The sequence below is a fragment of the Sus scrofa genome, chromosome 1 (genome assembly GCF_000003025.6).
Source record: "Sus scrofa isolate TJ Tabasco breed Duroc chromosome 1, Sscrofa11.1, whole genome shotgun sequence".
Classification (NCBI taxonomy): Eukaryota; Metazoa; Chordata; class Mammalia; order Artiodactyla; family Suidae; genus Sus; species Sus scrofa.
Genome location: NC_010443.5, coordinates 267697291 through 267722594, shown reverse-complemented (window position 1 = coordinate 267722594; position 25304 = coordinate 267697291). Strand labels below are relative to the sequence as shown.

The window sequence follows — 25304 nt, the reverse complement described above, 5'->3', positions numbered from 1 at the left end:
AATTCCTCTGCAGTGAAGCAAGAGCATCCATGCTCCAGGGAGACCGGGCGCGCTCCCCCTGCAAAGCTTTGGAACTTCAAGGATTCTTCACCCACCAGGTAGACAAAAGAGGTTGCTTACAAGAGGAGAGACCCAGACTGGCTTGAGACGTGTCTACAGCACCACGCAGTGCCAGAAGGCAGTGCAGCGGGCTCTGCCCGTCCCGAGGGAGGGAAGCGAAGGAGCCCAGCAAGTCAGATGCAGATGTTTTCACGAAGGAGAACGCAGCACGCGCGGGACTTACAAAACCCTGCCTCGCGATGAGAGCCGGCTAAATAAGGGACTGATTTAAAGTAAAGACTCCAGGGATGGAGAAGCAGCAGGTGGTAAGACTGGAAAATGTCTACAAACACTAACCAGTAGGAACTACGATTCCTGAACATGATGTGTATGTTATAAAACTGGACTATGTAGAAATAAGATAAGGAGGAACGGGAAGACGGCGAACGAGAGACCAAGCGGGGAGCGTGCTCATGATCTCATCTTTGTTTTTGTTTTGTTTTGTTTTTTGCTTTTCAGGGCCACACCCGCGGCATATGGAGGTTCCCAGGCTAGGGGTTGAATCGGAGCTACAGCTGCCAGCCTACACCGCAGCCACAGCAACGCCAGATCGGAGCTGCATCTGTGACCCACACCACAGCTCATGGCAACGCCGGATCCTTAACCCACTGAGCAAGGTCAGGGATCGAACCCGCAACCTCTTGGCTCCCGGTCAGATTCATTTCCGCTGTGCCACGACAAGAACGCCTAATGATCTCATCTCTAATGGACACCCTGTTCACCACAGAAACTGAGTGAAAACAGAACTTGCGACTCCAACCTCTTTGTGTTTTCTCTGACCTCTTCAATTAATCTTAGAAGGCTCTTTTAGGCAATAGCATCTCTTGTGGTGGAGAAATATTTTATTTGAAGAGCAGCAATACCTTATGTTTTATTTCAGTGCCCTTTTCTAGCTTAAGTACAATTAAAGTGCAACGCGTACAATCCAACTTTAATAAATCCTTTCTTTGCGTGAATCCATCTATCCATCCTTCTCCACGTACGCATACACACTTTCTGTGCAGAGAAAATGCCTGAAATAATAATGTTCGTTTAATGCCAACGGTCATGCTTTCCAAATGGTAGGAATTGGGGTAATTTTTCTTGAATAAAATAAAAGAGACTACAGACTGAGAAGGACAAAGCACTGACTGGGCTCCTGGGCACAAGGTCTCTAAAGTCGGTGGGGCAATGCCATCAAGGTAAGAGCTAAGCCTGCGTCCTTTGGGGTGGGGACCTCCGGGCGTGACTTGGGCCGTGGAGTGTGGGGTCCCCAAGCAGAGTCACAAGCCCCCTGTGTCCCATGTCACTCAGAGCCAGGGCCTTCCTGGGAAGGGACCCCTCAGGGGTCCGGGCTCTGGGGTGAGAAGGCAGCCTTCCTCCCTGGGTTTGTCTGCTCGGACCTCAACAAAGGGCCTTTGTAAAACCTGGGCTGACTGTTGTTTAGCATTAAGTGCTGGGGTGTTCAAGGGCCTTGGGAATAGAAGGAGTAATTACTCACGATCTGCAGCCGGTCCAAGGATTATCTCATGGTCAGAAGTATTTATAGACCATTTTTCTCCTTAAAGGATATTGGCGTTAATGAAAAACGACTGTCTTTTTAATCACATTGTTGGCACACTAGTGGAAAATGTTATCCCAGAACCTAAGTGGGAATAATTTCACACTCTGGGGTACTCTTTTCAGGAACAGCAAATGCTTTATAAGTAAAAATTAGCAATTTATGGCAAACATAGTTTTAATGGTCCTCTCTGGCCTTCATTTATGCTGTTGTGATTATGTAATAGATCAAAAATTATTATATTCTATTTTAACAAAATATTGTACAATAACAACTAAAGATATTGTTTATGTTTCTAAAGATAGCCAATAATTAGGAGTTCCCGTCGTGGCTCAGTGGTTAATAAATCTGACTAGGAACCATGAGGTTTCGGGTTCGATCCCTGGACTTGCTCAGTGGGTTAAGGATCCGGCATTGCCGTGAGCTGTGGTGTAGGTCGCAGACTTGGCTCAGATCCAGCGTTGCTATGGCTCTGGCGTGGGCCGGCAGCTAGAGCTCCGATTGGACCCCTAGCCTGGGAACCGCCATATGCTGCGGGAGCGGCCCAAGAAATGGCAAAAAGACAAGGAAACAAACAAAAAAGATAGCCAATAATTAGAACCATGTAGGGAGTTTTGAAAAAATCAGAAATTTCCAGGCCCCACCCCAGAAATCTTGAGGGCCAGAAAGCTCCCTATGTGTCTCTGATTCACAGCCAGGGCTGAGATCCACTACTATAGAGCTGGCAGATGTGGGGCTGCTTGAATAGCCATTCCCAAGGTCCTGGCGAGGGAGAAGGGGTGACCTGGGGGTGTCTCTAGTGGCCACAGTTCTCTACAGTTTTCAATACCTTAGATGAAGACCAAATCATCTAACTGATCAAATGTTTAGACATAAAACTGGAAGAGATAAAAAAATATATATTGGATAACGGGATTCAAAGGCAACATGCATGGCTCACTGGAAGCAACCAACAGGCTGGGTCTAAAAGAATACCTGCTATGTTGGCATTTGGGGGAAAAGGATCACTTACAAGACGGCTGAGACTTGCCCTGATATATCAGGTCATATGAAAAGTGCTGAGGCTCTTAGTTGACCTCAAGCTCAAAATGAGCCAAGAAGACATCCAATCAATAAGGCAGACAGACTCAATATGAAAAATCTCCCCTTTCCCTCAAAATACACTGAAATGCTGAATAAATTCCCAGGTGCCGCAAATGAAGAAAGAACGGAAAGCCAGAACAGGTGAGTGGAAGATGAGGCCAAAGGGCCCACAAGGGCGTTCACGGGAACTGGGTCTGTTCTCCACGGGCTGCACGGGATGGAGAGGGGGCCTCAGCTGGTGCCAGATGGCCAGAGTCCAGCAGGAGGCTGGGGCCCCCGGGGAGCTGCCTCGTGCGTGAAGCAGGCTCTTGGAGAACTCTGTTTGGCAGCCTGGAGATATGGCTGAAAGCTGCCCCTCCGCTCGGCGCTGTGAGCAGGAGAGTCGCTTGCGAGAAACTGGAACACCAGGCCTGCACGACGCACAGCCAGGGAGTCCAAAATTCACACTGCCCACTTAAAAAAGCCACGCTGGAAGGCCCACGTGGAAAGGCACACTGAGAAGGTTGCAGAACAGCCTTCCTGGTACAGAGGGGCTGCGGCAGGTGGGAGGAGACGCCCAGCAGCTGCTGTGGGCTCTATGGGGTCAGAGGTCACCTTATGCACATGTGCCTGGGCGTAGGGGGCATGGGTGCTGCCGCAGTGACCTCCCACAAGCCCTGCAGGCGGCCAGGGGGCAGGCGGGCACTTACTTGTAGTTGTCGTCTTCCACAAACTTCTGGAGCTCTTCGATGTAGCGCACGGACTTCAGGTACTTCTGCACGTGGGGCAGGGTGGTGAGGTGATCTGCAGGGGGCAGACAAAGCCAGAGGCTGCAGTCTCTCCCCATCTCTGGGCCCCACCTGAGAAGTGTAGGAGTTGCTGACTTGGGCACGAGATGCTCCTTAGACACTGAGGCACATGATCAGTCAACAGCTGCTGATGGAGGAGTTCCCGTCCTGGCTCAGCGGTCAGCGAACCCAACGGGGATCCATGAGGATGAGGGTTCGATCCCTGGCCTCGCTCAGTGGGGTAAGGATCCGGCATTGCAGTGAGCTGTGGTGTGGGTCGCAGACGTGGCTCGGATCCTGCGTTGCTGTGGCTGTGGCATAGGCTGGCGGCTACAGCTCTGATTGGACCCCTAGCCTGGGAACATCCGTGTGCTGCAGGTGCGGCCCTAAAAGGCAAAAAAAAAAAAAAAAAAAAAAAAAAAACCAAACCCAGTTGCTGATGGTCCTTTGGGCCAGGCCTGTGCTGGGTGCCAGGCACAGAGGGGTCCCTCGAGGAGTGCCCTCCAGATGCCTGGGCCACGGACACCATGCCCTGAGGCCACAACAGTTCCCTGGCTGGGAAAAGATGCCCTCCAGAACAGACCAGAGCCAGGTGTGTGTTCCCTACAACAGGTTTCTGCTGGAGTGACTGCGCAAGCCTGGTGTGTGGACCCAACCCAGATCCTGGCACAGCTCGAGGGTCTGGCCCCCAGCCTGGAGGTGCTGCTTCCTGAGAAGAAAGGGAAGGGCCTAGATGCCTGAGCACCTGTTCTGTGCCAGGCCCTGTACCAGGTGATTTCTAGAAGCCATCTGCTTCAACCTTTGCACCTGCCCATTTGGGGGACTAAGACGTCCACTGCACAGAGGAAGAAGCCACGGCAACTTGCAAGGTCATATCACTGGGAAGTGGCAGAGCCAGGTTTTGACTCTATGTCACCTGCAGCCTCTGCCACACTAAACTGTCCCTCTGTCCCTGGGTAGCTGGGGTCAGGTGCTCTCCCCAGACCATCACAGTCACTGCATTCCATCTGAGAGGACCAAAATCCCTGCCCGATCTTCTCTGCCACCCTCCACAGGGTGGGACAGAACCAGTTAAGGAGGGAGGTGGAGGCAGTGCAGGAAAGGGTGGCAGGGCCTGGCCTCCGAGGAGCCCCCGATGGCTCTGCCCTGTCACTGCGAGATTCTCAGCAGGTCATTCTGTTTCTCGAGAGCCTCAGTGTTCTCCTCTCTGAAATGGGGATAATGACACCTGCTTTATGAGGCTGACGGAGGTGGAAGCTGCAGGTGAACAAAACGGCAGTAAGAGTGGGCGTTTACTGAGCTCTAACGAAACACGGACTCGCTAAGGCCTCTGCACACGTCACAGTCCCGTCTTTACTGAGAAGAAAACCTCGGACTTAGGAGAGAGGGGCTTTTTAAGAGGCAGAGGTGAGACTTGAGCCCCCGTGTGTCTGTACTCGCCCTGCTGGCCTGCAGGAGGTACTGAGAGTGGAAAGGGCACCAAGAACACAGACTGCTCCCTGCTCCGCCGTCAGAAGGACAGCTGGTCTGTAGGTGTGGGCCTCACCCCACCCTGAGGTACCTGTGGGGGGCGAGAGAGTGGACCCTTGCTTCTGCGGCAGGAGCCACACCCTGGCCTCGCAGTGACTTCACATGGAAGCTGTTGGCTTCTCACACCCTGTGTGCTGGGGCAGGGGGGCAGCTGCTCTCCTTCTCGGCCCGCCCTGCTGCTTCCAGACTTTTAAGCCACCCCACTTGTGAAACTCCTGCTCCACAGAGGCACATTCCTGCAGCTCGGCCGCTCTTCCCCTCCTTGCAGCTGACCCCCCACTGGCCCCCTGGACGTTCAGGCCCATTCCCAGAGGCCTGGGCACCTGGTTCACCGTCGAGCCCCATCCCCCAGTGTCCATGACGACCCAGCCAGCATCCAACTTCCCAGTTTCCCGACCTCATCTGCCACAACCCCTCCTCCACCCGTCTCCGAGCCCACATCAGGATGGCCCTTTGGATCTGTGCACGTAGGACAGAGAGGTGTTTACTGAGTCATCTCCCTTTTCCCTCTAGGCTCACGCTACATTCCTAGCCTCCCCCCACAGATGTGTGAGCGCCACATGCAAGTCTGGCCCCCAGAGCCCCCTCTTCCGTGATTCTCTCTCCTTCTGCATCTTCTGGCTGGATGCAGAGTTCAGGGGAGGGCTCTGGGCCGTGGGACATGGCAGAGCCACAAGGCAAAGGAGCCCAAGTCCCTGAAACTGCCCAGGACCAGCCCACAAAGTTCTTCATGAATGAAGGGCCCCGGCTCTGCCACTCACTAGATGTCCGATCTTAAACAAGTGATCGATACACTTTTTTCAGCCTCCGTTTCCTCATCTGTGATGCTGAGATGGTAACATCCAGTTCGCACAGTCTCTGAAGATCAAACACGCATGTAAAGGATCGCATGCACATGTTTGATGCTCAAGAAACCAAAATGAAGAGTTTTGTGGGGACTACCCAGTTTCTAGAGCTTTTTCCCTGTTAAGGTGCTGGACTCAAATTTCATCATTGGGAGATTTCACAGTTCCATCAACCAGGGGTACCAACCATAACTGCAGGAAACTTGCAAATCAGCAATTATCCGGAGAATATTGTTCATCTGATTGGATCTTTGTTCGTTTTCCATGATGCTGCCTGAGGCAGGATATGCAGAATCAATGTAGATTAAATCCAGAAGATAGATGCCTAAAATTAAAGAAGATACTGAATGACGGGAGGTATTCACCATTAAGCAGAACAAACGGCACACAACCCAACTGCTCTGCTAGAAGGTACAGGGTGACTTATGGAAAAATGAGATACTGCTTGGACTTCAGTTCCAATCACGGCCACTGACTTCTCACATGGACCGCTCAACTGCTAATCAAACATCTGAGCAACAGCCAAAACGAACGCTGGCAAGATTTTAGCATTTCTAGTCCATTCACTCTCCAGCAATAAGGGTTTTTACGTGTAACCCAGCTGGAAAATAACAGGACATGAAAGGGATGAATGAATACTTGTGTTTTTACCAACCACTGCAGCTTAATAGGTCTAAGGTGTCATATCCAGGAGGGCACTGTTTAAATTCAGTTTTTCATTTATTCATTTAGCTGTGTGTCTATTTACCTATCTGTCCATACATATGCACGTGTGTGCGCACACACACACACACACACACACCCCAAATCATAAATTAAGGAACAAAAGAAGAAATAAAAAAAGGCAACAGCTTTGCTACAAAGAACTAAGGCTAGATAGAGAATTCTCCCATCTAAGGAGAGGAGTCTTAGGCTGAGGGTGCTTAATAAGAAAATAATATGTAATATAAAAACATCGCTGCCGTGATAGGCTCTGTGGAGCCTCAGCATGGCCTCGTGGCATCACCCCATGCCATGAGGGATTTCAGGACAAGCCATCAGGCCAGGGATGGGAGAAAAGGACTGGCTGAGTGGTGTGGTCCACTGCACAGCTCTCAGCTCCCCGGCTTGCTGCAGGGTCACACTTGAGTCTCTCTGGAAATGTGCATGGACAGTGGACGGTATGTCATTCAGCAGCCCTGCCCCTTTGAGTACTGCCACTATGTTGGTGGGGCTCAGCAGCAGTAGGGATGGAGAGCAGAATGCAAGGCAGAAAACACTGAGCGACGGAAAGCAGAGTGATTCAGATTAATGAAAGGCACAGTTGATGGAGAAGAATGAATGATTACAAAGTTGTATATACAAAGCAAAATGGCACCAAAATATACAAATCAAGAAAGAGCTGAAAACGAAAAGTGGATTCAATAAAGTCACAACCATAGAATGAGCCTTTAGCATGTCTCCTAGAGTTTGTGTATGTGCACATATGTATGCACATACTAAAATGTCACACATACATGCATCTACAGATATATATGTGAATATGTCCACATACGCAGATAGTATTTAAGTCACAAAATTAAGAAGCTTGCTGTTATGTAAATAAAAATATAATTCTTTTTTGAATACACATGGAATGCTTACAAAAACTGATTGTATACTAGACTATAAAAAAAAAAACCTCAGTAAGTTCCAAAAGGTAAACGCCACTCTTTGATCTTACATTACATCTAGGATTTAACAATAAACACAGAAAAAGTCTAACCATTGGTTAAACACACACACACACATGCATACACACTCCTAAGCCACTCTCAGGTCAAAGACAAACAAAAACCCCAAAAAATCTAAAATAAAAAAATCTATTCAAAGATATTGACAATAAGAACAGTACATATCAAAAATTTATGGGATCAGACCAAAGTGGTAATCAGAGGAAAATTTATAGCCTTAAAAATTTACTATTAAACTACTAAGAGTTATTATGAATGTAATTAACCAGATACTTAACATAAAAGTCACATAGCTGGACAAGCCCTGAATGGACTTATACAGTCATTAGGTTATTTGTCCTTATAAAACCCATTTTACAGAGGAGGAAAAGGAACTGCAGAGAGGATGTGTAATTCGCTTCGGTCACAGAGTTGGTAAACAATGGGGACGAGAGCTGAACCCAAGCCTGCCTCCCCAGAGTACATGCTTCCTGCCGTCACAGTGGACTGCTGCTGCTGGATACCATGAGTCATTCGTCTGCTTTTAAAATAGCTACACATTTTTACGGGAAACCATTAAATCACAGAAACATATGCTAGCACTTCTCTTAGGAGTCATTTCCACTTCCTTTCTTTCTAATGGCACCACGTTTCCAAAATTTTAAAAATTAGAAATCATTTCCCTTCTATAGAAGCGCCAAGCTTGGACGGTTTAGATCCACAGATTTATTCTTTCTCCGACCTTGTTTTTCCTCTCCCCTCTTAGAAATGTAACTCAGTTACATCCCCAAGGATTCAGCAATGGCAATCCTGAAAATCCCATTAAAGCTTCAACCACAACAAAAAGTATCCCTTCGTACTGAGCAGGAGGTGACAGGCTAAGGAACACGAGGCAGCTTTGTTCCAGATGCAAATGTTGCGCAGACCTGAACCCGGCTGCCTGTGAGTGGCAGGGTGAATGCTCAGCTCACTGAGGAGCAGAAGGTGGGAAAAGGGAGGAAACCGATGCTTCCCGGGGATTTGCTGCAAGACAGGAACCTCCTTATTTCATGTGAGCCTCCATGGTCCCTGTGGTGAGGGCTCAGGAGAAAACTAAAGTTCAGAGAGGGTAGGAAACCCACCCGAGGCCTCACAGCGAGTGTGCTAGAGACCTGTCTGACTGCAGGTCCTGCTCCGACCCACTCACTGGTCATCAGAAACATGAGGACTCAGTCACCCTTTCTCAAAGAACACTCTTGGGAGTTCCCATCGGCTCAGTGGTTAGGGAACCCGACCAGCATCCATGAGGACACAGGCTCGATCCCTGGCCTCGCTCAGTGGGTTAAGGATCTGCCATTGCCGTGAGCTGTGGTGTAGGTTGCAGACACGGCTCGGATCCCGTGTTGCTGTGGCTCTGGCGTAGGCTGGCAGCTGTAGCTCTGACTGGACCCCTAGCCTGGGAACCTCCATATGCCACAGATGCGGCCCTAAAAAAAGACAAAAAACAAAAAAACAAAAAAAAACCCCAAACAAACAAACAAAACCCACTCTTGGCCTGGAAGGCTCACCCACCATCACCCTGGGAGAACCAGAGTCAGCCCCTCTGCTTCCTCGCAGGTCCTGGCTCTGCAGGAGAAGCTCGCCTTCAAAGGGGCCACACATCATTTCCACCCCAGCCTCTGCTTGTCTCCTGGGGCATGGGGAGCTCACCACTTCGGATGAGCAAAGGCCACCAGCAGAGTGTTCCTCACTCCCACCTGCTCCTGCCGCCTGAGAGCACAGGCCAAGACCACCAGGTGCTGAGGGCTGAGGGGACCCCTCGAGCCCCCTCCCCTCCAGGCTTGGTAACCGGAGGGAATCTCCATATGACTGACCTTTCACTCCCACAACAAAAACTGCTCCCATAGCAGCAAATCTTGTACAGCTAATGGTGCACAAAGCCAGGGGAATCTTCTTTGCATTGTCATTAGCCTATAACTGGAAACGTTTAAAAGCCGAAGCCGTAATGAAATCGTAAGACTAGCCACCTCCCACCTGTGCTGGTGCCGGGTGAAGCTGGCGCAGGGTTAGCCCTCGCCGCGGCTGCAGTGCGATGCTTGTGGGCATCAGCCACGTGTTTCGTGTCTGATTCCCCCATGAGACTGAAAACCCCTGTGAGGAGGAAGGGTGTCTCACTCCGTGAGCTCCGTCCCCAGCGGCCGAAACAGGGCACACAGGAGCTGCTGGGCAAACATCAGCTGAAGGAAGGAGCCTTTGAAAGAAAGTAATCCTGGAAAGTCCATCATTACCCTCGTTCCGGAGTTCAAGAAGCAGACGCGGAGAATCCAGATGATGGTGGCAGCCATAGACTGAGCCCTTACTACCCGCCCGGTCCCAAGCTAAGAGCCTGGCCCAGTTTGTTGATTTGCAAAAGCAACGCCATTACCAGAGAGGCTTCATCTCTATTCTACGGAGGAAGAAACTGAGGCTGAGAGCTGCACCGCTTGTTTGAGGTCACATGGCTGGGAAGCGGCCAAGGCAGGATTTGAACACGGGTCGGCCCAGGCTGCCATACTGTCAGTCCTTCTTTTTTTTGCCCCAGCTGGGTCCTCTGGAGCCAGGCAGAGGGTGAGACAGGATGGAGCACAACTGGACCCAGAGGTTCAAGCTATGGCTCTCCCTGCCTGACGTCCCCCTTGGGGTCAACAGTCTCCAAGGGGCCGAAGACCACCTCCCCTACGACACCTCCAGCCTCCCTGGCACCCATCATGGCACATCTGTCCCAGGTCCCAACGTCAGCGGGCCCACCGCAGCCAGGGGGCCCTGCCAGCTCTGCCACGTGACTGGCAGCTGTGGTGTAAGTGGGATGGTGTGGCACTTGGAGCCAGGAGACCTGGAACCGTGGCTCTGCCGCCTACAAGCTGGGTGGCCTCAGGCAAGCCTTTTCACCTCCTGGTGCCTGAGTTTCCTTGACTGGCATGGAGGGTGACGATGGTGGTTGTGACAAGTCTCCCGGCCCAGGACCTGGACCACTGAGGTGCCCAAGAAGCTGAGCTGACCACTTGGAGCGGGATCGGGACGCCAATGGGAGAGATGCACCCAGCCCGGCTTGCCATAACCATGGATGGCGCCCAGATGCTGACCACGTGGTGGCCACCCACCTCAGATGGGGCAGCGCTGGCAGCCTCCCTCTGGACTGGGACAACACAGCTGGGACAGTTCAGCTCCTTTCCTATTTACCCAGAGTTACTTCAGCCGAAGACACTGTGTTGGCCTTGTTAAGATGGACAGTGACTGACCGGGCTGACGTGAGCCTGAGCGGTGCCAGGGGCTGGAGCTAGACTGGAAGGTGCAGACTTGGAGGAAACAGCCGTAAGAGTAAGAGCCACTGTCTGTGACATCCTCACAGCAACTGGCACAGCAGGTATTCTCGATTCTTCATTTTACAGATTAGGAAACGGAAGCTGAGAGAGCAAAAGTGACTTGTCCAAGAACACACAGCTTACCGGCAGGGGACCCGGGATGGGAATGCAGTCCTGCCTTCCTCCAAAGCTTTGGGATGGAGAGGAGTGCTGAAAGCTGCGGGCTATCAGTCATCGGCTGGCACAGGGACAAGGGTCCCAGAGTCAGAGTCAGGGCTGCAAGGACCCCTCCTGTGGCTTGCCACCCAGCCGAGGACACTGCTGGCAGCTGGCGTCTACCCTGCGGCTTAACTGCCTGCAGACTAGACCTCCTCTGAGATGGACAGCTACCCAGAACATGTTCTGTTCCCTCCTTCCACGCCCCCCCACCGGGCCTGGTGACACTGCTGTGGCTGCAGCAGAGGTGCCAAGCAGACTGCCACGGTGGGGCAAAGAGCCCTGGGGCCAGGATGAGCAGCCCTCAGCTCGCTCTGCTGTGGGTGCCTCCCTGGCTGGGTCGGCCCCGGCCCCAGGGGCATGTGGCCAACCCTTCTTCCTGACGGCAAATCCAGACTCCCCACCAGGGGTGTCCACAAGACGCCCCGGCCCCGAGGAGGGAGCGCCAGGCTGACCAGGGAGGTGCTCTCCTGAACAGACACCTTCTCTTAGGCTGAGGGACAGCAGGCTCTCGTGGCGCGGGGCCTGCTTGAAGCTGGGCGCTCCCAGCCTCCCAGAGCCAGAGCCCGCGGCTGGCACCGGGCTTCACCACCAGCCCAGAAACTCACTGCTCTCTTGTTCCTCCCATCGCCACCCGTCTCGATTCCATCCCGAGTCTGGTTTTGGTTTTTCTCACACAGCTATCTATTTAATAAGGAAAATTCTGCTGTGTTGAGAGGAAAAAAACCCGCCACAGCATAAAAATATGCCACATTTCCATCTTCTGCTTTCCATTTTCTCTCTCTCTCTCTTTTAAAGTTTGAGATGAAAGACTTTTTTCCATGTTCTCCTGCTCTGCTTTGAAAAGATCACTTTCAAACTTCAGAAATAAGAGGTGCTGGCACCCAAAACTATACTTGTGTGGTTTGATCACATAAACTGTCCCGATAAAGTCCAAATGAAATAACAGAGCAGTAGCTCATTAGGGGTTTTTTTTTTGTTGTTTCTTTTTTTTCTTTTCTTTTTTTTTTTTTTTAAGAGAGCACAGAGCTGTTTCATCTACCGCAGAAGGAGATCTCAGCGGGCGGCTCAGACTCCCCGTCGGATGCACAAGACTGAGTGTTAATTAGTGCCTGCTAATTAGTATCAATCATGTAAAACACGGACTTGAGAGCAAAGTCTCATCTAGAGAATACTCCTCGTGTGAAATGTGTTGGAAGCGGACCGACATGGAGACACAGGTTTCCCGGTTGGCGGAGAGGGGGGCGGGGCCGGGCAGTCACGTGTCAGGTGGTCAGAGACCACGTTTCTTGCAGGAGCACATGGCCCCACGCTTTTCTTGGTGTTTGGGGCTCATGAATCACAAAGGCACGTGAGCAGAGCCTTGCAGCGCACACAGAACCTCCTTTGGCTCCACGTGGTGAAGGGAGGACGCAACCACGGACACCACTGGCCCCCACCGCCCCCTCCCCACCCCCTCTTCGCCCTGGGGATGGCTGACCTGGGATAACCTACTGTTTGCAAAGGTTCTCCTGGAGCCTTGGGGTCGTGGGGTCGGAGAGCATGTGCTGGCGTTCTGACCAGCAGTGAGAACGGGCGTGAGAAGAGGGCTTAATTTGGGTATCATTATTATTGTTTGGCTTGTTTTGTGCTGGACATTGTGCTAAAGACATTACCTGTGCTATCTAATTTAATCCTTCAATAGCTCTATTGGCAGCAGAGAAGAAGCTGGCACGTGTGTCTGCCTGACATCTATTCCCAATTCTTTTGGAAACAGCCTTCACTTTTCCTTTGGGGAAAACCATAGCTCCCACCCATACTCATAACCCATGTGGTTTTGGTAGGTCTGGAGCAATTTCATTCCATCCCCTGCCCCAGGGGTAGAAACAAATTTTTAAAACACACCATTTGGGAAAGAAAAAAACAAAAAAACCCCAAAAAACATGAAACACTCTGAATAATTCAGAGATGAAGACTTAAAATCACAGACTATCTACATACAAGATGCAGTCAAAACCACATAACTCTACACAGAGAAAATTTTATCATCTCAAATGCTTATATTAATAATTAAGAAAAAAGAAATGAACTTAGTGTTCATTACAGAGAACTAGAAAAAAGAATAAAACAAAGCAAAAGAAAGTAGGAGAAAACAATGAAAATATACAATCAGAAATAATGAATTAAAACATAAAAAGTCCTATAGCGTGATAAAAAAACTGAAAGTTGGTTCTTTGAAAAAGCCGATAAAGTAGAAAATCCTTTGGTATGCATGAGGGCCAAAAAAAAAAAAAAAAAAAAAGAGGGAAAAACACAGATGAGCAACGTTAGGGATGAGAGAGGGAATATAATTTCAAATAACAGAGATGTGGAAATAGCAGGATGTACAATTTTATGCCAGTATCTGTGAAAATGTGGATGAAATGGGTGCTTACTAGGAAAAATATATCTTTCCAAAACTGTCTCCAGAAGACGCAAAACCCTTCAACTTATAAAATAAAGAGAAAAATCTTAAGAATATTAAGAATGATGCTATGATTAAATACTACAATATCCGAATGGTTTTAGGAAACCTACTCATTAAACTTTAACAGAAAAACTGAATGTTATTTAAAAACTCTTCCAGAGCACAGGAAAAGTCAGAAATATTTGCCATTCTTTTTATGACTCTAGCATAACCATTATAACAAACCTGACAGAGATGACATAAAAAAGAGACCCGTCTCATTAATTAATAAATATCCATAGAGTCCAAACATAACATTAGCAAATAAAACTCACCCGTGTTTTAAAATAATAATATTGGTAAATTAAATTATCAACATATTGAAGAATAATAAAATGAATAGGTTTATTACAGGATTGTAATGCTATTTCAACAGATGATTTTGAGAGATGCTGAAAAGTCACTGATAACTTTTTTTTTTTTTTTTTTTTTGTCTTTTTGCTATTTCTTGGGCCGCTCCCGCGGCATATGGAGGTTCCCAGGCTAGGGGTTGAATCGGAGCTGTAGCCACCGGCCTACGCCAGAGCCACAGCAACGCGGGATCCGAGCGCGTCTGCAACCTACACCACAGCTCACGGCAACGCCAGATCGTTAACCCACTGAGCGAGAGCAGGGACCGAACCCGCAACCTCATGGTTCCTAGTCGGATTCGTTAACCACTGCGCCACGACGGGAACTCCAGTCACTGATAACTTTAATATCTATTCCTGATAAAGCACCGACTAATAACAGACTTCCTTATATGATAAAGAATGCACGGTAGAAATACTAATACAATATTCTCATTACCATCGAAGTCCTGTTGAAAGGAACAAGTCGAGAATACTTGCCAATTCTGCTACAATTTAACCCTATTCTGGATGCACAACCAATGAGATAAGACAGAAATGGGGTATAAATATGAAAGACACACATAACACTGCCATCATTTTCAGGTGATATGATTAGTTACTCTATTAGCTGTATAATTAGGTAGTGTAGATAATCAACCTAAAAACTTTTAAAACTAAGTAGCAGAGTTAGGTTCAAAGTAAATATTTATAAATCACTAACATTCCTAAATCAGCAATCGTCAGCTGGAAAATGGGAAAAAATAAAGAGGTTACATACAGTAAAAACAAAACTATAAAGCCCCCGAGATGGCACAACAGTGTACATCAACCATACTTTAATAAAAAGTTAAAAAAAAAAGTAAACAAAAGATGCATTATAGCAGAAAGTGGTACAACATCATGAATCAACTATACTTAAATTAAAAAAAACCAAACACACCCAGAGAAAACCTAAAAGGAATGTGTAAGACCTACATGAATAAAACTTATGTAGTAGAAAAATTATAGAACATTTATACATTAACATTTCAATTAAATATGCATATTTCTTGGGCTTATTAATCCTTTGAATAATTTGCTGAAATAAAAGCACAATTCATACAAGCATGAACATTTTTTCTATACCGCTCTGGATTTTATTTGTCACAAGGAGAATGTAGCACTTTGGAAATAAAGATGACAACTAATAAAATTCATTTCCTTAAGGATATGAAAGATGTAAATAAATGAGGAAATATTTTATTTTCCTTATTTCTTAATATTCCTAGATGGGAAAACTCAACAATGTAAGGGCACTGATTATTACATAAGTAATATACAGATTTAATATGATTCCAAAATTGATTCCCAAGTTCACTTGGAATGAAAACAGAACATTTTTGAAAAGGAGAATGAAAAGGTGGGCTTCTTATAAATAAAATGTGTCGTGAAGGTACAGTCATTGAACAGTGTAGTTCTGCTACAGAATTAGACAAATAGCAACAGATGCATGCAGATGTGGAAATTTAGCAAAAGATAAAGGTATATTTTTAAGTCAATAGGGAAAGGATGGGTCCTTGAATAAATGGTACTGGGACAAATATTTAAGTAAATATAAAGCTGGCTGTCTACTTCATTCCTTAAAGAAGAATAAATTCCCAGATGGATTAGGATCGAAATCTGAATAGTTAAGAAGAGTGCTAGAATAAAATATAGGAAAATCTTTTTATTATCTTGGGATATGCAAAGGCTTAAATGTGACACGAAACGTAAAAGCCACAAAAGACCGACATATTGGACTACATTAAAAACACACACACACAGACATACACACAAACACAATCACTTCTGCATGAGCCAAAAAACCCCCACATACACAAAGTGGGTAAAATCTTTTTCTTTTTTCTTTTTCTTTTTCCTTTTTACAGCAACACCTGCAGCATATGGAAGCTCCTGGGCTAGGGGTCAAATTGGAGCTGCATCTGTGACCAGTTTGTAGCAATGTTGTAAACTTAATCTACTGAGCCACAATGGGAACTCCCTGGATAAAATATTTTCAATGTATAAGACAGTTAATAGTCAATATATAAAGAGTTCCCACAATAAAGGCAAATAATGTTACAGAGGATGGTTAGTAAAGATGCAAAAGATGCCCAAGCCTTGCTAGTAATCAAGGGAGTATATATTAAAACAAGATTTTTTTGCCATTTATCTTGGCTTAGGTCAAAAAGTTAATAATACTTAATGTTGACCACAGTGTATGGAAAGTTTCACTCTTATACAAAGCTGACTGTAGTATAAAGTGATAGAAACTTTGGGAGGAGAATTTGGCAGTATTTATCAAGAATTTCAAATATATATTTTCCAGGATCTAGCAATTCCATTGTTAGAAATGTATTCTAGAGCAATACTCCTACAAATTGGCAAGTATAAACAAGGGTAGTCACTGCATCATTATTTGTAATTCTTAATTATAAAAAAAACTACATGGTTTAGATAAATAGTATAGTCCAAAGAGTGGAATATTATGCAGCTATTAAAAAGATAAAATATCTGTTTCTAAGACCTGACATGGAAAGTTATCCACGATGTGTTTTTTGGTTTTTAAAATTTTTTTTATGGAGAATAGTTGAGTTACAATGTTGTGTCCATTTCTGCTGTAAAGCAAAGTGACTCAGTCACATTCCCTTTTTTATATTATCTTCCATCATAGTCTATCCTATCCCAAGAGACTGAGTATAGTTCCCTGTGCTATACAGTAGGACCTCATTGCTTATTGATTCTAAATGTAATAGTTTGCATCCATGATGTATTTTTAAGTGAAAAAATATGGTATGACTATAAACACATACACACATGCACGTGCATGCGCTGCGCGCGCGCACACACACACACACACACACACACACACACACACACACACACAAGAGAGAGGGAGAATATACTGCCCCATCTGTTAATGGTAGTCATTTTCAGGGATAGAATTTTAGGATTATTTTTTGTTTTATATAATTTTATATTTTTTTTCAGCCTTTAGCTATAAACATGTACTACTTTTAGAAGCAGAAAAGAGGAAGATCTGTCTCTCTCTTCAAAAAAGCAAACACTTTTGTAGCAGGAAGAAGGAACATAATAGTTTATGCAAATGACTTTCTGAGCATTCTCAGCGCCTATGGAAGACCTGGTCTTTAGCTTTAGCTGTAAAGGTCACCTACCTTTACTGCCTGTGACCTGTCTCTAGGCCACTGCTAATGTTTCATTATCACCTCGGGTGTGCCCCTCCAATGGTCTGACCTGCACCCTGTGATCTTTCTAAAATCCATCAGACCATGCCCTCCCCAGCTTAAAATTACCAATGACTCCCTCGCAACGGGCAAGTGTTCACGGCTCCAGGTTCCGTCCCAAGCCTGCATCTCTGGCTCCTCCCACCCCCATCACATGGCGCTCCAGCTGTGTGCAAGCCCCTGGGAGCTCCCTGACCAGCCCTCTACTACATGCCTCAGAGCTTGGCAGAGGCGCGTCGTCCCCTTGCCCACTCGGCCTCCTTTTCTGGCTGCTAGCGGGCTCCTCCTGGGCTCCCAGAGCATGGTGCCTATCCCTCGATGACAGCATCTATTGCACACTCTTTGAGGGCCAGGGCCGTGTCTTTTCCTCCCCTGCATTTTCATGGGCCCAGCACAGAGGAAGGGACGACCAAAGTGGCTGTCAAGTCTTTATTTGTACATACACGACTCTTCACTCTGGCTGCTGAAATTCCGTGGCTCAGCTGCCAAGCACCCCATTCCACAGCCACCCAGTTAGGGTCAGCCTTGTGTTCTGGTATCTCCAGACGAAATACCCGTATTTCTCAATGCTATACAGGGCTTCCAGAGCAGCTAACGTCACCAAAAGGAAATGCAAGACGATTCTCCCAGTGAAAGCCTCGGAAACCTGCCTCATGTTGGGTAGAGCCGGGGCTGCCCACGTGCCAAGGAAAACACTCCCCAGCTTGTCTTTCCAACCCTGGCTCAGGGATTCGCTACTGTGCGCAGAAAGGCTCCCTGGACGTCCGAAGCCACCAGGATCCCAGCCAGAGAGTGAGCTCACGGACGGCTGCTTCAATCGCTGAAGTATTTTCCACTAATGTGCTCACGTATTTGTGACCACACTTCACCTAGTCTTTAAGTATAACCAAAAAAATAATGGAGGCAAAGGCAAAAGTGTCAGATTTATTCATTACTCAATGGAAACTGTGTAATAAACCACGACATTCTAAACCTCAATCACCAATCCTCGCATTCTCTGGGAAACTTGCAACAGATCTGTAGAGAGTTAGCTAGATCCAAACTGATTTTCACTTTCTGAAAGCAAATTATTTTCTGGGAGTTCCTGTCATGGCTCAGTGGTTAACGAATCTGACTAGGAACCATGAGGTTGCAGGTTCGATCCCTGGCCTTGCTCAGTGGGTTAACGATCCGGCGTTGCCGTGAGCTGTGGTGTAGGTCCAGACATGGCTTGGATCCAGCGTTGCTGTGGCTCTGGTGTAGGCCGGCGGCCACAGCTCTAATTCAACCCCTAGCCTGGACACCTCCATGTGCTGCAGGGTCGGCCCAAGAAATGGCCAAAAGACACACACCACACACACCACACATTATTTCACACATTATTTTCTGATTTTCCTGAAATGAAGTACTGAAAAACTCCTTGGGCCCCTTGGGAAGGAAGAAGGCATCTGACTACTAATGTATTTGTGATTTTCTTTACTTTTTTTTTTTTTTTTTTTTGTCTTTTCTAGGGCCACACCTGCAGCATATGGAGGTTCCCAAGCTAGGGGTCTAATCGGAGCTGTAGCCACTGGCCTGCGCCACAGCCACAGCAATGCAGGATCCGAGCCGCATCTGCGACCTACACCACAGCTCATGGCAACACCGGATCCTTAACCCACTGAGTGAGGCCAGGGATGGAACCCACAACCTCGTGGTTCCTAGTCAAATTCGTTAACCACTGAGCCACGACGGGAACTCCTTATTTATGGTTTTCAGGCTTATGTGTTTTGATCTCTCCCTGCCTTTCCTGAGGGAGATGAGAGGATTCGGTCCCGTGGACTGTCCTAGGAAACCGTTTGCAGGGAGCAGGGGCTCCTGCGGCCCCACGGCGGGGGTCATCTCTCTAGGCTCTGCCCGTCTCTAGATCACTCTGTGTACAAGACCCACCCCCACCCAGCCAGATCCAGCTGGCCCAGGGCCAGCCAGTCTTTCCAGCCCTATCCCATGGTCTGGGTCTGCAGGGGTGCTACTCCCACAGAGCCTTGAGCCAAGCTCATCAGGGCAGGAGAAGCCCTCGGCCCCACCAGCAGGGGGCGCTGGGCGTAGTCATGCTGTTGCTGGCCTGGGACTGTCTGTTGGGTAGGACGGGAGCGTGGAGGGAATGGAGCTGTCACTGGCTGAGGTCTGTGTCTGACTAGAGGGCCCACCACCCACACCCACTCTCCTTGTGCTGCCTGTCCCCTGCCCACCAGACTCAGCTCCCCATTGGGAAAGGATTCAAAACACTTGACCTCTGTGACTCGAGGCTCCTGGACTCCTCCAGACCAAGACCTCTACTCCGGATGGTTCTGCGGCACCAACTTTTCTCAGTCTTGCCCCCTCGCCCTTTGTCACAGCACCCTGGCCTCCCAACGGGCTTTGGGGCCAACACTACCCTTGTTAGGACATTCATTCCTGGCTGCACCATCGGAGGATGACTGGCAGGGAGGAGCGAGGCCGAAGTGGCAGGGAAGCGTGTCTGCTGACCGTCTGGAAGTGGTGGGGAACAGGAGGGAAGGTGGGGGTCGCTTGGGGAGGGGCAGCTGCAAGGGCCAGGGCGCTGTGCTTGGGGATGGCCCACTCGGTGATGTCCATCCTGAAAGGTGTTAGGGCTGCAAACACTTACGGACTGCTTCCCGCATTCTAGACACAGGGGTATAGACAGCCACAGTCCCTGACCCCAAGAGGCGTACCAGCTGGCAGAAGCAGTCAACAGAGGTACTCATTACACGAATAATGAAAGGCACAAAACTGCTAAAAATTAATACTCTAGGACATCTTTGCTTTGGGGAATGACTGGCAGGTGCTCAGGAGATCCTAGAGAAACCGGTGGTATGTGAGACAGAAATGAGTTGGTCCATGTCTTAGCCACTCTCCTCAACTCCAGAGATGCTATGTAACCTGCCTGAGGTCACTCAGCACAGACACAGGTAGGCTTTGAGCCCGGGTCCTTCGGCGCTAGGGTCCACACTCTTAGGGATATTTATAGCTCAATACATAGAGGAACGATACTGAAACCCGAGGCCTCTGTGCTCAGATCCTGCATCGTCACCTATCTGTCCAGCGTGACCCTGGGTGAGCTCTTCAGCTGGGAAAGGGAGACAGCACTGTAACTTTAAGAGGTGATGGGGGTCCATACCTGTTTCTGGAAACTTTCTAGAAGAGACAAGACAGCCCCTCATAGAGCCTCCCCTAACTTATCACTAAAATTTTTGTGAATAGAAAAAAGGAGGAAAACCCCTCACCAGCTAAGACTGATGGAGAGCTTTAGTGCTAGAACCTAGGAAGAAACAATATACTATAGGCAGATACAAAGGACGGAAGCTGAACAAATGGAGACCTTGCCGGTTTGTGCCTTCCAGGGCCTGTCCCCAGACTCGGAGGCCCAGGGATGCAAAAACTAGAAACTTGGGTCGGTGACGGGCACACTGCCCAGGAGGGGCCGATGTGGGACTCTGGGACTTCCCCCCCCTCGTCTCACATCCATTTGCAGACTGAACTGGAGCGTGTCCAGAGGGAAACCCAAATGCCTACTGATAAACCCCGAAGATGACTAGATTTCACTTTGTTCAAAGAAACATTCAGAAGAAAGAAAATCCAACAAGGGTTGCGTGGGGAAAGACTGCCAAGTAACAGGGCCCGAACTGCACATTAGAAGGGGCTGAGACGTGACAGCACGTCCATGGTCTAGTCCAGGGTCTGAAAGAAAGTGTCAAGACACATTTTCTTTTCAATGCAGTACAAGGCTTCTGCGATGGGAGAGAACAGTCAGGGGTGAAACTGCAAGAGGGTTAGTTGGAAAGAAAGATGCACGTGATAAGAAAGAAGAAAAGGAGCCTAAAAAACACAACAGGAGAATTTTAAAAATTAACATCAGAGGCAGCAAGGAGCAAAAGGGGCATTTTGGATACCTGCCTCACTGAAGTCGAGGGCCAGTCTGACAAGGTCAAAGGTCGAGGAAAAGGGCAAGGGAAGCAGGAACACGTGGGAGGTGGGGGCCTAAGGACAGAGTTGACCCAGGGAAGGGCATCTTCCCAAGAGTGTGTACCAGCTCCCAGCTCCCAGCTTCCAGGAAAGAGGTGAACCCCTAGGCACACCTTGGATAGATGTCTGAACTGAAAAAAATTTGAAAAATGAAAAAAATAAAAATAAAACCTTGCAAAAAACAAAAGCAAAAAAACTCCCCAAACCAAACCCCCCCCCCTGCAAAAAACAACCCACAGAAGTGACACTGACCCTCCAAGTGAGTCGTAGGGGCCCCTTTTGCTAGGCTCTAATTGAACCTGACCCTCCACCAGAATGACTCTGATGACATAGGGTAACTGCCTGCCCAACTGCTTCCCAGTGGGAGGAGAAGTTTCTCGAAGCAGGAGGGACTGTTTATTCATGACATGTTAGGACCTCTGGTGATGTTTCGATTGCTTTCATTTTTTTAAGAAGAAAAATATTTTCTCCTGGTTATTATGGTACTTAAGTATAAAGACCCAAAGAGGCGATAAATGATTTTGGATGCCATAAGATTTGGCCAATGCACATTTTGTCCATAAGTTTATGGGACTGTTTCACCATCACAGATGGAGGGCAGCAGAAGACCTCAACTGCTGGTTGCGCCAATAAGGATTGCACGTGCTCTAACTGTGCTCCCTTGTCCGTGGCCCGTGAAGCCCAGAAACCCCTCCTGCAGACACTGCCCCTGCAGCGAGACCGAAAGCACGCGGTCTCCTGTGGGGTGGCTTGTGCGGCTTGTGTCAGAGCTGGAGGATGCTGGCAAGCTCTGAGGACGTCTTTCTGCGGGGCCAGGGGAGAGGCCACCAGGTCACGGGCTGTGACAGCTCAGGAAGGGGCACCTCTGCCAAGTCCAGTGTGGATGCGGGTAGGGTCTTCCTGCCAACTCCCTGAGCAGCCGGCACCCAGGAAGCAGGGGCTTGTGCTCACCTTAGAGGTGAGCTGGGCGGTGAGGGTGGGGGTGAGGTGGCCTGGGGACACCAGTGAGGTCTATTCGGAGGCTGAGGGAGCTCACCTCGGCCAAAGTGAAAAGTCTGCCTTTTTCACTTTGTTGTTTGTCTGAGATCACACAGCAGGGCCGTGGCAGGGCCGCGAATGCACCCCAGGCCTCACTTTGGAGTCTGGCTCTGACATTCGCCCTTTCTCATCCTGGCCCCGCAGGACAGCACACGAATGTGAAAGCCTGCCAATGAGGGGGGGGGGGCAGGGACACTACCATTTGCGGGGTGACCCTGAGCCAGATCTTGAGCTCTGGGCTTTAGACCGTTTCCTTGGTTCATCCACCAACAGGGCCCCTAGGAAAGCTTCATTCCCCACTTCGGCCGCATGGGAAACTGACAACCAAAAGGGAGGACACCTGCCCAGCGGTCTCTTGGCCAGTAGCTGGAGAAGCCAAAATCTGAATCCGGGTCTGGCTGCTCCCCATCTGTGCTCTGTTCAACAGGAGGACTGTGGGACCCTCGTTTTGCTTCGTGCCAGGAGCTGAGTCCTGTGGTCCCTGCCCTCCGAGATCCTCAGCCAGACCTGGAGGGCTGAGTCACAGGCCCTGTCCTCGGGGCGGCGGGGAGCAGATGTCCTTCTGGGGGATGGAAACATCTCCAGGCCAGAACAGGACTTAGCTCCAAGCAGATCACCAGGAGCTGAAGGAGAAGAGTTGATTTACGGCCCACCAACACTCACTCCAAATGGCACATGGGCCCAGACTCCGGGGATTAAGCAGGCCTCTGGGAGCCAGCCTGGGAAGCTGGTCCTGTGGTGCCATGTAGGGTGGGGACTCTGGAGCCAGGCAGTCTGGAGGGAGGGCCAACTCTGCCACTGACGTGCTCACAGTGGCCTCCGTAAAGCTCCTCAGCCCCTGAGTTCTGGCCTCGATGGCAGGGGTCAGGCACTCATGGTACCTCCCTCATGTGCAGGTGAGATGGACTCAGGTGAGGTAGGGTAGCCCCTGAAGAAGGCCACTGCCCAAAAGGCTGGAGTGACATGACGACATTAGCAGATGTCTCTAGCAGGCCCAGGCTATAGAGAACGAGGACCCAGGCTGCATCTTCCACGCCACCCCCACCCCCCCTGCCCATCTTCTCCGTCTTCCAGCCCCTACATCTGGTTACATCCACAGCAAGGGCTGAACAAGGATGGGACCCACTGAGACCGTCTCGTTCTTTACTTCTTCTGCTTCCTCTCTGGCCTCCGCCCCGGAGCTGTAAGGGGCACTCTTGTTTGGAAAAGGGGAACCCTGTCTACTCGTCAGGGCAGCACCCGGAGCAGGGAGTCCACGGTTTGAACACCCATTCGGCCAGGTGAGGCTGGGTAAGCCGCCTGGCCCCCCTGGACAGCATCTCATCTACTCCCACCTCGCATGCCCACTCTGAGCGTCACATGAGATCACGCAAGCGAGCCGACACGGGGCCTGGCCGGCAGGTCCGTTCACTTATCCCGTCATTCATTTGATCAGTTACACCTTCGTTTTTTCATTCACCAAACAGTTGCTGAGCACTGCTTCTACCAGCGCGGCCCTGGGCTCTGGGGGAACCACAGTGAAAGAAAGCAGACGTGCTCCCTGCCTGCCCTCCTGGGCCTGATGACCAAGCGCTGAACAGGTGCCAGGAGCGCCCTCTTTTCCGTGGAGACCCAGAGTCCAGCAGGGGGCGGGCCGCTACTCAGTGCAGAGAGCGCCCCAGGCGGGGGAGTCCTGCTGTCCTTGGCGGGCAGCACCTGGGAAGGCTGCTCGTCTTCTGGGCAACCATAACTTCTCATGCACTAAACCCGTGAGGACTGTACCGCCTCCCACAAAGCGTGCTTTATTTATTTCTAAGACAGGTGTGCTCAAACAGGTACAATTTTACGTCAGATGCCGTGTTCCCAGTTTGTACCAAAGGTCTCGGGGAATTTGGGGCAATGACAGCTTATGGGCTTTGTGGGCAGCAGTTACATGGGATGTGGGCAAATTATTTAATTTATCTGAGTCTCAATTTCCATTTTTGCAAGAGGAGCTTAGTCCAATCTTGCAAGGCTGTTTTGAGAATCAGAGCTATTGCATGAAAGGCTTTACTATACCACCTGGAACAATAATAATGATAATTACAACGCTAATAACAACTAACCACTATTAGCACTTATTATGGGCCAAGCGTTGTGCCAAGTGCTTTCAGGAATTCACTTCTTCTTTTATTCAGCAAGTACTTATTGAGATTCTAGATTAGGTGCTAGAGACACTGCAAGGAATTCAGGCAATACAGCCTCTGTTTCTGTGGAGTTGACCACCTACAGGAGGGATCAGACAGGAAACAAGTAACTGCGCAAATAATTATTTAACCTAAAAAGGTAATGATGAGAACAAGCGAAGGGGAAGTACAGCCCTCAGAGTAAACCCACTACAGACACTTCCGAGATGGGGAAATTAGGGGTCAGAGAGGTTAGGCAACTGGTCTGAGGTTGTTCGCCTGGTAAGAGGCAGAGCGGGGCCCCAAATCTCATTAAATGGGATTATTATGTCAAAAATAGCATCAGCGGTTCCAGATCATCTACAGAGATTGTGGGCTCTCCAGGGTTCCTCCTTCTAGTCTCAGAGCAAAGGTGGAACCAAAGGCTGCCTCAGAACAAAATGACTTAGCTGACCCCACCCCACCCCATGCACAGGCATGACCTGCAGCCCTTCCCGACCTGAGTCAGAAAGCTGGAGGGCTTGTCTCTGGGGACCCTCACTCCCCGGAAGGTATCAGGGGGAGGAAATCTAGAGCTAAAAAGTGAGTTTAGGAAAATTAATGGCCCTGTTGTTGAAAACTCAGGGTAGTGGGTATTACCCATGGGTGACAAGCCACCTGAGATGCTTCCGAGGAACCCCAGGTGAGAAGATGCAGGTCTCTGCAGGCCTGGTGGGTAGGTGTGCCTGCCAGGCTCTGCCACTGGCCAACTCTGAAGCCCTGGTTCCTCTTCTGCAAAATGGGCAGAATAAGAGCACCTCCTTGGAAGGCCGCTCTTCCAAGAGATCAGACAGACCAGTGCTTTCCAGGACGCCAGGCGGAGGGCTGTCCTCAAGTAGACACGAGGATAAGGCCACCCCTCCCTCCAGCAGCTTCAGTAACAAACAGACCGCCTGGAGCAGGAGGGCCTGTAGCTCTGGCTCTTGGT

At 49.1% G+C, this 25304-nt stretch overlaps 1 protein-coding gene across 21 annotated transcripts in view; it reads right to left on the bottom strand.

Moving 5' to 3' along the window:
• Positions 1–25304, bottom strand: part of RALGPS1 (Ral GEF with PH domain and SH3 binding motif 1) — a 333379-nt gene that overhangs the window by 47850 nt on the left and 260225 nt on the right. For all 21 annotated transcript variants that reach the window (XR_002337608.1, XR_002337607.1, XM_021069060.1 and 18 more), the window contains 2 exons: positions 6052–6189; positions 3412–3505 (listed from right to left, as the gene is read on the bottom strand). Coding sequence is in view for 19 of the 21 variants with exons in the window: in XM_021069060.1 (XP_020924719.1) it covers positions 3412–3505; positions 6052–6189 (232 nt within the window). In the remaining 2 variants the exon portion in view is untranslated. The remainder of the gene's footprint in view (positions 1–3411; positions 3506–6051; positions 6190–25304) is intronic.